This window comes from Amphiura filiformis, chromosome 10, assembly GCF_039555335.1.
Source record: "Amphiura filiformis chromosome 10, Afil_fr2py, whole genome shotgun sequence".
NCBI classification, from domain to species: domain Eukaryota; kingdom Metazoa; phylum Echinodermata; class Ophiuroidea; order Amphilepidida; family Amphiuridae; genus Amphiura; species Amphiura filiformis.
Genome location: NC_092637.1, coordinates 14,580,363 through 14,594,838, shown reverse-complemented (window position 1 = coordinate 14,594,838; position 14,476 = coordinate 14,580,363). Strand labels below are relative to the sequence as shown.

The following is a 14,476-nucleotide window of genomic DNA, read 5'->3' as shown; positions in this document are numbered from 1 at the left end:
GCAGAAGCATCCAAAGAGAAAAGGACCCTGCCTTTCCATCGCGTTGAGCGATTGGAGATGCAGGCCCCACCCCCCGGCGCTGAGTGGACACCCTATGGGCTAGGCCCATGGAGCTCTCGTTGAGGCTAGCTGTTAGCACCGCTAATAGGCTCACCTCATGGAAGAGCTCAGATGTTGTCTGAGCGTGATACGCTTGAGCGACATCTGGGTCCCTCTCGGATCCCCTCAGGTAGGTCCGTGGTCCTCCGCGTTACGCGCAGAGGAAGCGTGCAAGCACGCTGGCGTCATAGCTCTACTGAGCTCGACAGCCCCACGATATCTACCCGTGAGGTTTGCGGGAATGAGAGTGCAGGCGTCCCCTGTGAGGAAGCAGCAGCTGAGCATCCTACTGAAAGGATCCCTGGTCCTCCTCCATGGACTCCCCTTAGGGGGTGTCCGGAGGAAGATCAGTGCTGTTGCTCCCCTCGCGAGGCAGCGGGGGGAGGAGATTGTAGTGATGTCACTACCGGACTCAGCTTCCGACTCCTTTCCCTCGCCCACAGTATCCGTATCATGCTCCGATGATGACGGTAACTGAGGGCGGGCATCTGAAAGCGGGTAAGAAGGCATAACCACTGTGTGGCTCGCCGACTACCTGCCAGCAGAAGATGGAGTACTCCCGCAAGACCCGGAGGTACCCGCCATGGCACCACTGGGTCCGCATGCTCTCGCAGCCGTCGTCCTAAGCGCTTAGCAGCACGGGCCTACCCTGATCAAGATCTGGGTTAGCCCCATGCCGGCTGGCCTGGTCAACAGCTGATGTTGGTACTGCGTGGCCATCGCTGGCGACACTTACCACGGTGCTGGGCCGTGGAAGAAACACCCTGCGGCGGGTACCTCGGGGCATACCCAGCCGGCAGCTGACCCTGAAAGGATCCGCCACCAGGGTAACCCCATGGTACTGCAGTACCAGCACCGCCTCCCCTTGTTGCCACAGAGACTGTGGCGACTAAAGCGAAGTGCTGCGGTACCGGTGCGGTATCAGCGTGGGTACCCTTGAGGGTTCCCAACTGTGGACCGCTGTACCCTCGCCACACTGCGTTCCCTGTTTGGGGGATCAAGCTGTGTGCTGGCGTGGTACCGGCGCGGTACTAGCATGGGTACCCGTGAGGGCTCCCGGCTGTGTACCGCTGTATGCGTGGTTCCAGCGTAGGTGCCCGTGAGGGCCCGGCTGTGTTCTACTGTACCCATGCCTCACTGCGTTACCCGCAAGGGGATCAAACCGTGTGTATGGGTACCCCGCTATACCGGCTGTCCCTTGGCTAGAGGGAGCTTGCCTAGTACCACGGGTAGCTGAGCGTGCATACCCCCGATCAATCACCTCGCCACCTGAATAGGCAGCGTCAATCAATGGAGCTATGCCCTGTTGATTTGACAGTGATCGATCAAGAGAGGGTAATTGACCCATTGACGATAATGGATCACCCACGCTCTGCTGGCTCTCGAGGACATAAGTGGGTTGTTCAGCTAGCCGGGTCAGCTAGGCTGTTCAAGCTACTTACTGTACCCTCTAGAGCTTCGCCCAAGGTCGCTGTGTGTGGCGGACCACTCACGGCAGCTATGGGCGGGTGCATAGCGGCTACCACTGAAGTCAAGCCGTAGCTCGTCTTTGTAGCTGCCACCGAATGCACCTGGGTCGCTGTCCCGTGAGAGACTGCGAGCCCAACCCCTGAATAATCGCTAGCCAGTCCCTGTGGACAGCCAGCAGCTATTCTAGGGCCCAGGGTATCACTCGGCGGTCCCGCCATGGAACGCTGCCGTGTGACAACCCCAGTTGGTTCTGCTAAGACTACACCCACAGCGTTAGCCGCGGCATCGTCTCTGCTGAACCCATGCATGCTAGGGTTCAACCCAGGCAAGCCCGGGGTACCCTTGCATGCTGCCCGTCGCTGGCTACTACTGTGGCTGTTTGAGCCCGTAGATATGCCTGCTACAGACGGGTGTCCTCCTGCTAAAAACCCGTGAGGATTTTTGGCTAGAGGACTGGTATCCTCCTGCTACAAAACCCGCTAGGGTTTTCGCTGGTGGTTACCGCTCTGCTGCCTGCTACTTTGCTCCGACGTATAGTCAGTGCTTTCGCTGGCTGCTGAGCCTTTGGACGCGCTTAGCAGTCCCGAAGGAACCGCCTGCTTGTCCGGGGACCGGAGCCCCTTAAGCAGACCTGCCATGACCCATAGGGGCTGTCACAGCAGAATCTACCGTGTCGACTGGTATCCTCCTGCTGCAAAACCCGCTAGGGTTTTCGCTGGTGGTTACCGCTCTGCTGCCTGCTACTTTGCTCCGGACGTATAGTCAGTGCTTTCGCTGGCTGCTGAGCCTTTGACGCGCTTAGCAGTCCCGAAGGAACCGCCTGCTTGTCCGGGGACCGGAGCCCCTTAAGCAGACCTGCCATGACCCATAGGGGCTGTCACAGCAGAATCCACCGTGATCGACCTTACCAGTGCCCTTGGTAGATTTCTTCTTCGTCTTATGGCGATGATGGAGCCTATCCCAATCGTCAAGCTGGAACTCGGAGAGTCCTAAGCAAAAGAAAGACATCTAGAAGATTGTGAGCACTCCTGTGGGTGAAACAGAGCGGGTGTGGGTCCCGCTCCGTCACCAGGGAAGGGCAAGCCCGACAGGGCCGAGGCGGCGAGGAGAAAGGGAGGGGGCACTACCCCCCCAACACGCGACTCAAGCCCAGTAAGCAAACCTGAGCACGGAGGCTGGTCGCTAACGTTAGTGGTAAAGTAAGGACTGGCTAACTTTATTACTAAAATGTCAGACGGGTCCCTACCAATCCCCACCGTATGAATATCTGATTAACTTGCGTCTTATCGGACGGTAATGAAGACATAACGATAGAGTAATCACCCTAACATAGCAACAATAACCTACCGTACATGAAATACAATGTGTATGTACAAACATCTATTGTAACTTACAGGCTGCAATGGTTGTTTTACGTGGGAAACAAAATGAATGGCGTCAACGAGCGGCCATTTTGAATTGCTCGTGTGTCCCGTATACAAGCGGAGGCACGATATGTAGCTAAGCATTGGATCGTTTTTTTTGGTCACTTTTTCGCCAGAAAATGCCGTCAAAACTATCCTCAGCCGAACAATACCGGTTTGGTTTTACCTAAGGTGTGAAACTACAACCGTATATCTCGCCTTTGGTCGAGAAATTGATACACAGTGCTATGAACAATCGATAGGCACGTCTGTGTCAGTCGGAGACCAAGGAGGATAAGGACGATCATATGGTGTGGCGTCACCTTTTGGGTGAGTCCACCGGGGATCGGGTTTTTTTGTTATTTATTCATTTATGTGGGACAAAATGACTATTGGTTTTTCCGCATCTCGGGATCGATGCAAGAAGTATCTTAATCAACATCGGAAGCGGTAAGATCGACCGGTGTACTGAGTCTCAGTGAATTTCGTTCTAATATTGATCTTTCAAATGAGTATTTGTGCTGTGAAAATTTTGAATTTTATCACTTGGAGGGCACGCAGAATCGATGCTGAATTAGTCAATTTGGCGCTCTAATAAGGTGGCGCACAGGGCACGTCACGTGCTCCCCTTCTCTGCCCCCACCGCCCTGATCAATGTGCCTTTCGGTGCATTTTGTGTGTGATGGACTTGATTATTTCAAAAAGGTATTAATTATGGGGGAGTCAGCAAATTATTTTTGGGGTTCTGTATTATATTTTATAATAACTAGCATAGATTGCATGATGTGTATATACTAGTTTAAGGTAGATAGATCATCATTTTAAAAATGCATATTTTTGTAAAGTGATGTAAAATCATGTATTATGAAGCTCATGCAATTTTATGTGGCATTTGCAGAGTCAGAAATTTGCAACCAAGTGCGAGAATCCCCCAGGAGAATCCTTTTGGATTCTCCCAGTGGAATTTTGCAAGAATTCATGGATTCTCGTCATATAACTTTGTATGATAAACTGAAATATCCATTTAGATTCTTGCAATTTTGTTGACGGGAATCTTTGCGAGAAAGGATTCTCGCCGAATTTCTGACCCTGATTTGGAAATAGAATAGTATGCATTATAATTGTATATGGTTTTTGGAATACTGTATTTCGTCAAATAGTCGCCCCTCTCAAATAAACGCCCCCCCACCACTTTTTTCAAAAATGCCGATATTTCCATGCTATCTTGTGTAGTAACCTTACCAAGTTGCGCACATGGTCGATAATAGCGTCAATAATTGGCGAAAATCTGGATCAGAAAACCGGAAGTGAGCCAGAAGTCAGTGTTTCTAGTTCATAGTTCGTCATTTTAGCGTGTGTTTTTAGTTTACCTAATGATTTTAACGGGAATTATCGTTCAAAATTGACCTTGAATAAACGCCCCCCCTTGGGAAAATGTAACGCCCCCGGGGGCGCTTATTTGACGAAATACGGTACGCATTTAAAAAATGCTCTAAACCCATTTTTAAAACAAGAATTGTGGAGGGTTAAGTACTGTGATTAATGTGCCTTTCGGTGCATTTTGTGTGTGAAGGATTTAATTATTTAATCTATTATTATGATGTCATTTTGCTAATATTTTGCTCAAAACAATACATAAATGTTCACAGTATTTAATTTCACATAATATTGGTTTGTAAATTTCTAAAAGTATTTCTAATGACTTAATTTAAGATAATTTATGCATAATCAATTAGATTAATACCCTAATTTGAATAATTAATTGACATTTATACAAATTGTATATGTGACACCATCTGGTCCATGGGGGCCAAAGGTGGCAAATTTGAAACTGAGATAAAGGTAAAAATGTGGAGTAAAAAAACAATAAAATACATCAGAAAATAGACATCAAAAAACATCATAACTTTCGAACCAAGTATGCTAGACCTTTGCTGTTTTCAGTAAATGATAGCCTATTGTATGTATAATGTAATAATTACAGTAACTCAATTTTCAAAAATGCCTCCATATATTGGCCCCCATGGACCAGATTGTGTCACATATTACCGTAAAACCCCGTCTTCAAGCATATATTGTGCTTCTGATGAAAGCTACATTAATTCAGGCGTCATTATGGAGTTTGAGCAAATAAATTATGGATCCAAGCATATACAAACAAGTATTATTTTAAGACCAATCTATTGTATTGGTATATTTACGCTTGCTTCGAATTAATTTAGCTTTCATAAAAAACACTGTATATGCTTGTAGACAGGGTTTTACGGTATTTAAAATAATTGTGATAATATGATGGTGGCTACACTATTATAAAATGGTTTGTGGATTGTGGTTCTTGTTGCAGTTCAGAATTCAGCAACAAGCTTATCTGATGATTGCTGTTGGGGCGTGAAACTCCGAGTAATAAAATCATGCTGTAATAACATTATTACCTTGTTTGTGTGTTTCATTACACACTCTACTATCAAATAGTATCGAGCACTATTTCGGTCGATCCTTCATGTAATTATTTCGTGTAATCTAATCCTAACTCTAACCCTAATCCTAACCCTAAGCCTAATCCTAATCATAACCCTAATCCTAACCCTAATCCTAACCCTATTCCTAATCCTAACCCTAAACTAACCCTAACTCTAACCCTAACCCTAACCCTAATTTCGTGTAAAATTACATGAAGGAATAACCACTATTGCAGCTGTTTTGATTGACTATAATATCATAAAATACAACACAATAGAATGCAACTTCTCAGGGCCTTAGACTCGTTGAAGTTCAGTTGATTATCCTCACCCAATCCTGCAAGAATCCATTGATTTTCCCAAAATCATAGAATAATGTGAGCAAAGCACATATCACAAGAATGTAGTGCAAAGTCGTTGCGGCTGGAGTCCAGGGCCTGCCTAAGGGCCCTGGAAGATCCAAGATTCTAGATCTCTGGTGCAATGAGCCTTCTTTGGAGCTTCTTTTTCATAAAATTTATGACCAATATTTTAGAAATATCAGGCCTTGTCTTTTGCAATTTCCAGAAATCCTAAAAACAAAAATCATTTTTTTTGGTACAAAAATTGAAGAAAAAAAAAGAAGTACTACATTATTTTTTATTCAAGATTGGAAACCGGAGAAATACTGCTGAAAAAAAGTTGTACATTTTAATTACTGTTGCTTCTTTTGAACAGCCAGGGACACATTGAATGAGCAAGCATTTTTTTTAGTAGCAGTATGTCTCCGGTTTAAGTAATTTAGGCTCTATGACTTCTTTTTTTTTCCACGCAAATTGATTTGGTGATTCACGTCCAAATCGTGCCCTGCTTCTTGGCAGTGGACTTTCACTTTGCACCCTCAGATTCAGAATTATCAGAGGCACAACCTTATCTCTCTCTCTCTGTTTTCATGCCCCTTTAGGTCCAAACGTGGCAGGGCATTTCCCTCACCATTGTTATAATCTGAGATTGAATTATAAGACTAGTTTGCATCTGACATCACTCAATCAAACTCCCCATCACCGTTGATTGGTTAGTAGCGCGTAAAAGGACGGTTGATTCATCTGCTGCCTTCATCTTAGAAAAGTAATTGCAGAAAATCAATGATGACAAATTACACTACTTTTACAAGGCAAAAAGCAAGTTATCTAAGGCATGGTGCCTTGAGGGAAGAACATTGTTTTCTATTACTATAGTCTGTATAGGTAGATATATAAGACCTAACTTTTGAGACAGTGCCTCATTTCAAATATATAGTTTTAGTTTTGGTTTTGGTTTTGGTCACGTGGTTTCCTATTGTCCTGCCTAACCACTTGAATCATAAGATATCGAACTCATTGTTTCTACCTTTTGTTTAAAACCGAACATTTGTGTCAGTCAGTTTTGGTTTTGGTTTCAGTTTCTTATAAGTGGTGTGGATCGTAAAATTATTTGATTTGAAGTTACCTACTCTAAGTATACAAAAGAAATGTTTAAACTTCGCAGTGCAATATTCACGAGCAGAGAAGTCGAACAAAGCAGTCTACATTTGAAAGCATCGATTTAGTTTGAAAGCATTGACTTGAGACTACGAATTAGCCTAAGCTGATTTCACTGTGAAAATATATAGACCATCGAAATATTTCCACAGACATTACAATAGCCACTTGACAGATTATGACTTCATTGATATCAACACTATTATACATAACTCTATTTATGTGCATGTCGCATGACGGAAGATCAATATCATAGAAAGCTGGTTTAAACTAACTTTTATTCAATTTATTTATTGGAGAATAGAGAGAGAGAGATAGAAGAGATCGCCAGGGAAAGAGGGTATGTGTGTGTGTGTGAGGGGGGAGGGGGAAAGGGTAAGGGAGAAAGAGAAACAGAGGGGAGAGAGCATTGGAAGTGGGAAGGGAAGGAGGGAGAGAGGGGCTCAAGAGTGGAGTGGAATAATAGGGAAGAGTCGATATCGAGTGTGGGGAGGGGGGAGGGAGAAGGTTATATATAGGTGGCGGAGGGAACATAGGTAAGAGGTATGGGTTGTGCTTTCCGGGGAATAATCTAATTCATAATCAAATCATCTACATCATCATGCATCGTATATATTTCAGACAAATAAACAAGACACCCCCCCCCACCCCCTCAATATATGCACATGATTTCTACATGTAGGCCTAGGTCTCGTATATATCCAACGATGTCTATGCATAACTTATCAAACGAATCTCGGAACTCGGGTATAATTTTATGGTGTCATGGAAGTGTGCCATCTACGGCAAAAGTCGCCCGCGTTGATAGATATCGATAATGAAAATGTGAGCACAATAGGCTATTATATACGTATGGTTATAGGCCATTATACTTTTGATTATACCCTCTTGTGTCCTCCCAGCACAATAGTGTTATGATTGCATACCAGTTCATCTCCACATTTTAATCCCTTGATTTTTGGTTTCTGAACAATAGAGAAACCAAAACTATATATTTGAAATGAGGGAGTGTGTATGTTTGAAGGTCCAAAATTTACCATAAGGCACACTGTTTTACCACCGTGTTCAGAAATTTCAACCATCACAACAACTTTGTAAAATCGTTTCCGAGTTTGATTGACAGGCGATGTCAGACGTATTTTTATCTCTAGCTCCAATTATAGCAGGCCAGCCTTGTTGTATGTGTCTTACCTGGAATTCCTGATCCTGAGATGCTGTTTTTCGTTTCCCCTCTATGCCATGAAATAATCCCTCGCATGCCACTGGGACGATACCTTGAAAAACAATGTGGATAAAAGATTACAAACCAAATAATTTACAGACTTCACCATGCACATGTTATAAACATGTATTAGTTTTGGTCAAAACATTTTAATAACATTTAAATTTTAATGATTATAATTATGTGATGCGATGAAGCAAAATCAGTCAGAACTCAGAAATTTGATTTTGAGATATAGCCATACAAAGGAAATATTTCCTTTTGTTTCTTGTTGTTTTGGAAACTCTTTAATTGCTCATATCTTTGGAACTGGTTGTTCAATTTTAATGGTGTTTTATGCAAAATCCAGATTTGTAAATGCTTTTTACTATCCTCTAAGAAAATTTAATATTTCCGAGTTGCAACTGATTTTGCTTGGTCACATCACATAGAAAGGTCACAAAAACAATTTTATCAGACGTGTTGTGCTTTTTTTGGGCCAAAGGATAATAAATGGGTTAACTGGGTGAACCCACTTGCAACTTTCAGCCCTAATATTCCACAGGGTCAATGAGAAATATATGAGCTTTACACTGATACCAAAATCTCAATTTTTATGGAGAATAAAAGGCAATCCTCCTGTAACAAATTGAGCAGGGATATCCATCTTACAGCCGCTATTAAAATAAGGATAAATTCCACTTTGGGTTTACATCAAAACTTCACCTGCTGAACTTTCAGGCATAAAAGCTGCCCAGTGTATTTTCTTACCTTTATTACTGCGGTATCCTACAATAGAATAGGATTTCCCACTCCCTGTTTGTCCATATGCAAAAAGGCAGCAATTGTATCCTTGCCATGCATTGTCCAACACCATCTGACCTAAATCACCAAAAACTTTTTTCTGAAAAAGAAAAGAAGGTAAACCTACCACATTATATTTACATATCTGTATGTATATGTACATACAGGGTGTCTCAAAAATGGGCCCTGGCAAATGTGTTTAAAACAGTCATTCAGCATATAATTCAAACAGACTGTTGTTACAATTGTTACCATATTTAGTTCAGTATTTCTGCTCAGGGCACATTTAAGAGCAGAAACATGGAAAAACTTTAGAAGTGGCAGAAAATAAATTGAGCTATTCCATTTAAAATTCACACTACCCCTGTGCATGGAGGTAGTAGAGAAGGAGAAAGCTCGCACACATTCTATTGTACAATCATAATTGCCACCGTTTGAGGTTTCCAGATAAACGTTTTGATTATGTAACACGATTATCACTTATAATCTTTTGTGTTGTATACATGCATGGTCGCACACTTCTGTGCGCTATAAATATGATGAAACAGCATAAGTCATTCTAACTTGATGAAAATGATGCACATTATGCTTACATACATCTCTTTGGCTAGTTTAAAAGAGGGCTCAGGACGCGGTTTATTTTGAAACCTCGGGGGAGGAACAATTGTTAAAGTTTTGGGTAAACAAATAAAATCGGACCAACTCGGGCAGTACCGGGCAACACTGAGATACATCTCGTTTGATGGGAGTATAATTCAACTCATTAATGCGCAATTTATTTTAATAAGATCTTCGTATTTTTAAAACAGTGGTTAAAACAATTTTACCCGTCCTTAAAATGTGTGTGAACTGCACTATTCCATAATAAACTGTTTAGAAACATTCTGGAACAACATGTTTCAACATATTAATCGTAAAAAACATCATTATATTAAATGAAATATGAATATTCAAGTTCAACAGCCAAGTAAATGTATGCGCATCCATAATACATGTTTTGCGCATACGTAATTTACTTGTTACTAAATATGAACCCCCCATGAGACGGAGTCATTCCAGAAATTATCGGCGATGATCATTAGATCAAAGGTATATCTGTCTCTATTGTGTATACAATAGGATTCACGTAATGAGCTTAACGCGAGCTCACTCCTTCTCTACTACCTTTATGCCCTGTGGAAGATTTTGGAAATATCTTCTACAGAGGGATTATGAATTTCTAATGGAATGAACACTTGAACAGCTCAATTTGAAACTCACCCTCCCTCTGTAGAATATCCAGGTTGTATCTTTATCATCATGTGTATGAAATTGAAAATGGAGCTGCCAAATGTGTTCATTCCATTTGAATACTCCCCATGTGGAAGATATTTCCAAAATCTTCCAGGGGGGGTTTTATATGGATCAGCCCATTGGAAGATTTGTTAAATACAATAAATGACTACATTTTTCACAAAAATTGCTGTATTATTTGTCATTTCTTATTGGTTTAATGAATAAATTATTGAATCCTACTTAGGCGAAAATAGCGAAAAAAAATCGAAAATCTGTGCTGTAATTTAAGTGGTTATTTTTGTGTGACTTTTTTTGTAATTTTGAGCTTTGATATCTAAAAAACAAAAACAAAACATATTTCCGACAAATATACCGTCAAATTCAAAGACTTGAGGTGTCCAATACTTGCAGAATTCAGAGAAGGACTAAAGAGAATGCTGTAGCAAATTTTTTAAGTGAAATTTGCATCATTTTCTGCTGTTCTTACATTTAAATTTGCCATCACTGAAATTTTCAGAAAATAGGACTGTCCTTCTTTTTCACTTTGGTAACCCCCAAATGAGGGATAGTCCCTCAAAATGAGGGACAGTTGGCAGGTCTGTATAATTTCTCATATTTTTATTTTGGCTGTAGCCAGGGTTGCCAAAACATTTCAGCCCGAATCGCTGGTCAAATCATTGAAAAGTCACCCAATTTTTCTCTTTACCATTGGTTTCTATGGACCAGGAAACTATTGGAAGTCGCAGGAGCCAATGTTAACAAGTCGCCCAATTTTTTTCTTAACCTATGGGACAGGAAATTGTTATATATTGCAGGAGTCACAGGCAAAATCTTCAAAAGTCGCCCAATTGGGCTACCAAATTGCAGGTTTGGCAACCCTGACTGTAGCTGCTTGAAATTATCCAAAAAGCATGAAAATAAATGCAGCGCAAACATTTCCACTTTTGTAGATTGTCTACACACCTGATCTGCATAATGGTCCTCCGTTGGTTCCAAGTATCCATCAGCTTGTTCCGTGAAGCCATCATGTGACCAGTAAGACTTGTCGTAAGTGAAGCGTTTGGGCGTGTCACTTGGATTGTTTGGGTTCGTGATCTCTGTTGAATTGCCGGACATCTTGATGATGCACGATGCATTCATGTTCTTCTCACGATCATTGTGTGTTTAGCTAAGGAAAATGTAACATGTAGCATTTCTATATAGCACTCTCTATGTATTGTCTATTTTCTGGAAAGGATCTTCCTGAATTCCACAATTTTTCCAGGCACGACAACTCTTTCTACAGACTATCAATTTATGTATTAATTACCATATATTTACCCTATTTAATGCACCAAGCGTGACATTTTTTTTCTAAAGGGGGAATTTATTAGAGGTCTTTTTTACCATGACAATTCCCTAAAAACATTTCGGCAAAATTTACCGATCATGTCTGGACTGTCGTTACAAGCTTACTTACACAATTCCAGCATTTTTTAAATATTTTATTAAAAAAATGGTGAAGGGCATTTATTAGAGGTAGGGGCGAGCCGGCGACTAATAGAGTCAAGCCTCAAAATAAGCAGATCTGGACCAGGAGCCACACATTTGGAAAAAGCAGCTCCTGGTCCGGCGATTAATTATCTAGTGAACCAGGCGCCATTTTCAAAGAGCTACATATATGTAAGAGTCATTTATATTTTAAAAATACAAAACCTGCTTTAACTACCAGGCTCTATTTAAGAAAAATGTATAGCCTGGTTCATATGATTTTGGTGTGGACCAGGAGCCAAAATGTTATGACCATTGGGTAAATGGCCCCTGGTTCTTGGTTATTTTGAAGCTTGAATATTAATAGAATAGATACAAATTTGATTGGTCCAATTACTACCAGGGCTCAAGTCGACTTTTACACAGCCCACACTTTGCAAAACAGCATTTACCTTAGCATTTAGGCCTACATTGTACGGCAATGGGGAATTCCCTTGCTTGCTGGCTTGAAAATAAACAATAACGATACCCCTACTGTGCGCATGCCCAGTGCTGCCCCTCATTGGCTGTTCATCTTCAATGCACATGCATGCAGGCTGTATAATGAATGACGAATTCAAATTGGACCCAAGTTTTGGTTTTGAGAGTGCTCTTCAGAGACTAAGAATGTGGAAATATGTAGCCAGGATCAAAGACCCATCAAAACGGTGTGCTACTGAGAATGACAAGGTGTTATTTAAAGCCGAAGAAATATGAAGAAAAGAGAGAAAGAAAATTGCAAGAGCAGTGGAAGATGAATGTTGGTGACTGGTGAGTCACATAAACCTTGTGAATGATACATTACAATGAGCAAGATGTAAATTTATTTATAACATTCGGCCGAAGCCAGGCTAAACCCAATAGTGCTCAGAGGCTACTAAATTCAAGGGATGCCTCCAGATATGACGGGACAGGGATATGGGAAGAGGTCCAATTTTAGAAGCAGGAGGAAAACCGGAGCACCGGAGAAAAACCTCGAGGACGAGCATGGATCGGCAACCAAACTCACATGTGGCACCGCTGAGGAATTGAACCCGGGCCACAGTGGTGAGAAGCAGTGAGAAGACCACTACACTAACCCGCCCTCCTATTCCAGAAAAATACAGCACTAATTTTTGGGATTACAAAAATATTATTAAGGTCTGCCAAATGAAACATAGCTCAGTCCTAATCCTTTAGTTAGACCTACCTGGCAAATCACTATTTTACTAATTTCTTGAAAAACAAGCCAAAAACATGCATTTTCGGCATATTCTCTGACAATTGAGTCACAAAAATCAAAGACTTGGAACAAGTCTAAGCATTCAAAATCTTGAGTATATGCCAACATTTTGCTATAATTTTCACTTTTTTGTGTTTCTTTAATTAAATTATTGGTTATCAATATCAGAAACATGTCTTTTCCAAAAAATAAGACTGCATTATAAACTGAAATTAGTCTTGGTACAAGTCTTTGGGCTTGATTGTCACAGCATACGAAAAACACCCTAAAAACCCATGTTTTATGGCCCTTATTTCCAAAAATTGACCAGATATTAAAATTTGACTTTAATTGCCAGTTAGGACTAACTAAAGGATTAGGAGCTATGTTTCATTTGGCAAAACAGGATAATATTTTTTTAATCCCAAAAAATTAGTTCTGTATTTTTCTGGAATAGGGAGTACGCCTATTGCACTACATGTCATGCAAATTGAACCCTATTCAAGGGACACCAAATCAAGATACATGTAGAGGCCATAATCCAACATGAATGATCAAAAGCACACACAAAAGGTCCGTTCGCCGCAATTGCGTTGCGATGCCGATTTATAGATTACCATACTTTTTGCCGCAACTCACCGCAACTCATCGCATATCCAACTTAAAATGTATTTAACTTTATTGCGATACCATCCATGTTAGGCCTGGCATTTTCGGGTAATTTTGTACCCGGGTACCCGCCGCAATTTTCAGGCGGGTAACTGGTATTGAAATGCAAAAAAAAAAAAAAAAAATGCAAAATTTTTTTTTTTTTTAAAGTTTTTTATTTTTTCGGTTTTGTAGTGTCTCTGGACCTAGACCTAAATGCCAGGATCATTCATGGTTGACCTAAAAAAAAAAATATAAAAAAAAATTTCAAGATATTTTGTTATTTTTTATATGAAAATTGATAATTTGTATGCATGTCATAGTCTATTAATGATTTCAAAATGTATTGAATTTGAATGCATTTTGAAATCATTAGTTTAGTTTAGTTTAGTTTAGTTTTTATTCGGATATCACTTTTACATCAGTGGCACTCATCAATATGATGGTGCATCCAAAAACATTTAAATAATAACAATGTGAATAAATATATAAAACAAAATTAAATTAATTTAAAATTAAACAGCAGTAAATACAAATGATACGTTTCAAACATGAAAAATACAAAATAAAAAATATTTACACTGAAGTAAACCTCATTATATGTACATTAATTAGTAGCCTACTCAAGGACATTAATCAGAACTTGAATATAAAAGAAAAATAATAAAGACATTATTTATAATGCCTTCAAATGTGTCCTTAAAGACCATGCACGTTTTATGTACGATTTACAATAGGCATCAAACATATCATCAATAATATTTTGGAATTCTGTGGAGAATGGTGGGCCTACGTATCCATGACCATAAGATACATTACTACTTAGAGCAAAACGCAATTTGATATTCATCTCACTGGATATAAAAATATTCCAAACATAAAAGAAACCATTATTGCAAAGATTATTC

The 14,476-nt window shown here is 40.7% G+C and overlaps 1 protein-coding gene across 1 annotated transcript in view; it reads right to left on the bottom strand.

Moving 5' to 3' along the window:
• The window catches only part of LOC140162546 (kinesin-like protein KIF28P), a 72,492-nt gene that overhangs the window by 44,003 nt on the left and 14,013 nt on the right, over window positions 1-14,476 (bottom strand). The window contains exons 2-4 of the mRNA XM_072185797.1: window positions 11,174-11,368; window positions 8,903-9,035; window positions 8,122-8,204 (exon numbers count right to left, since the gene is read on the bottom strand). Coding sequence (XP_072041898.1) covers window positions 8,122-8,204; window positions 8,903-9,035; window positions 11,174-11,368 — 411 coding nt within the window. The remainder of the gene's footprint in view (window positions 1-8,121; window positions 8,205-8,902; window positions 9,036-11,173; window positions 11,369-14,476) is intronic.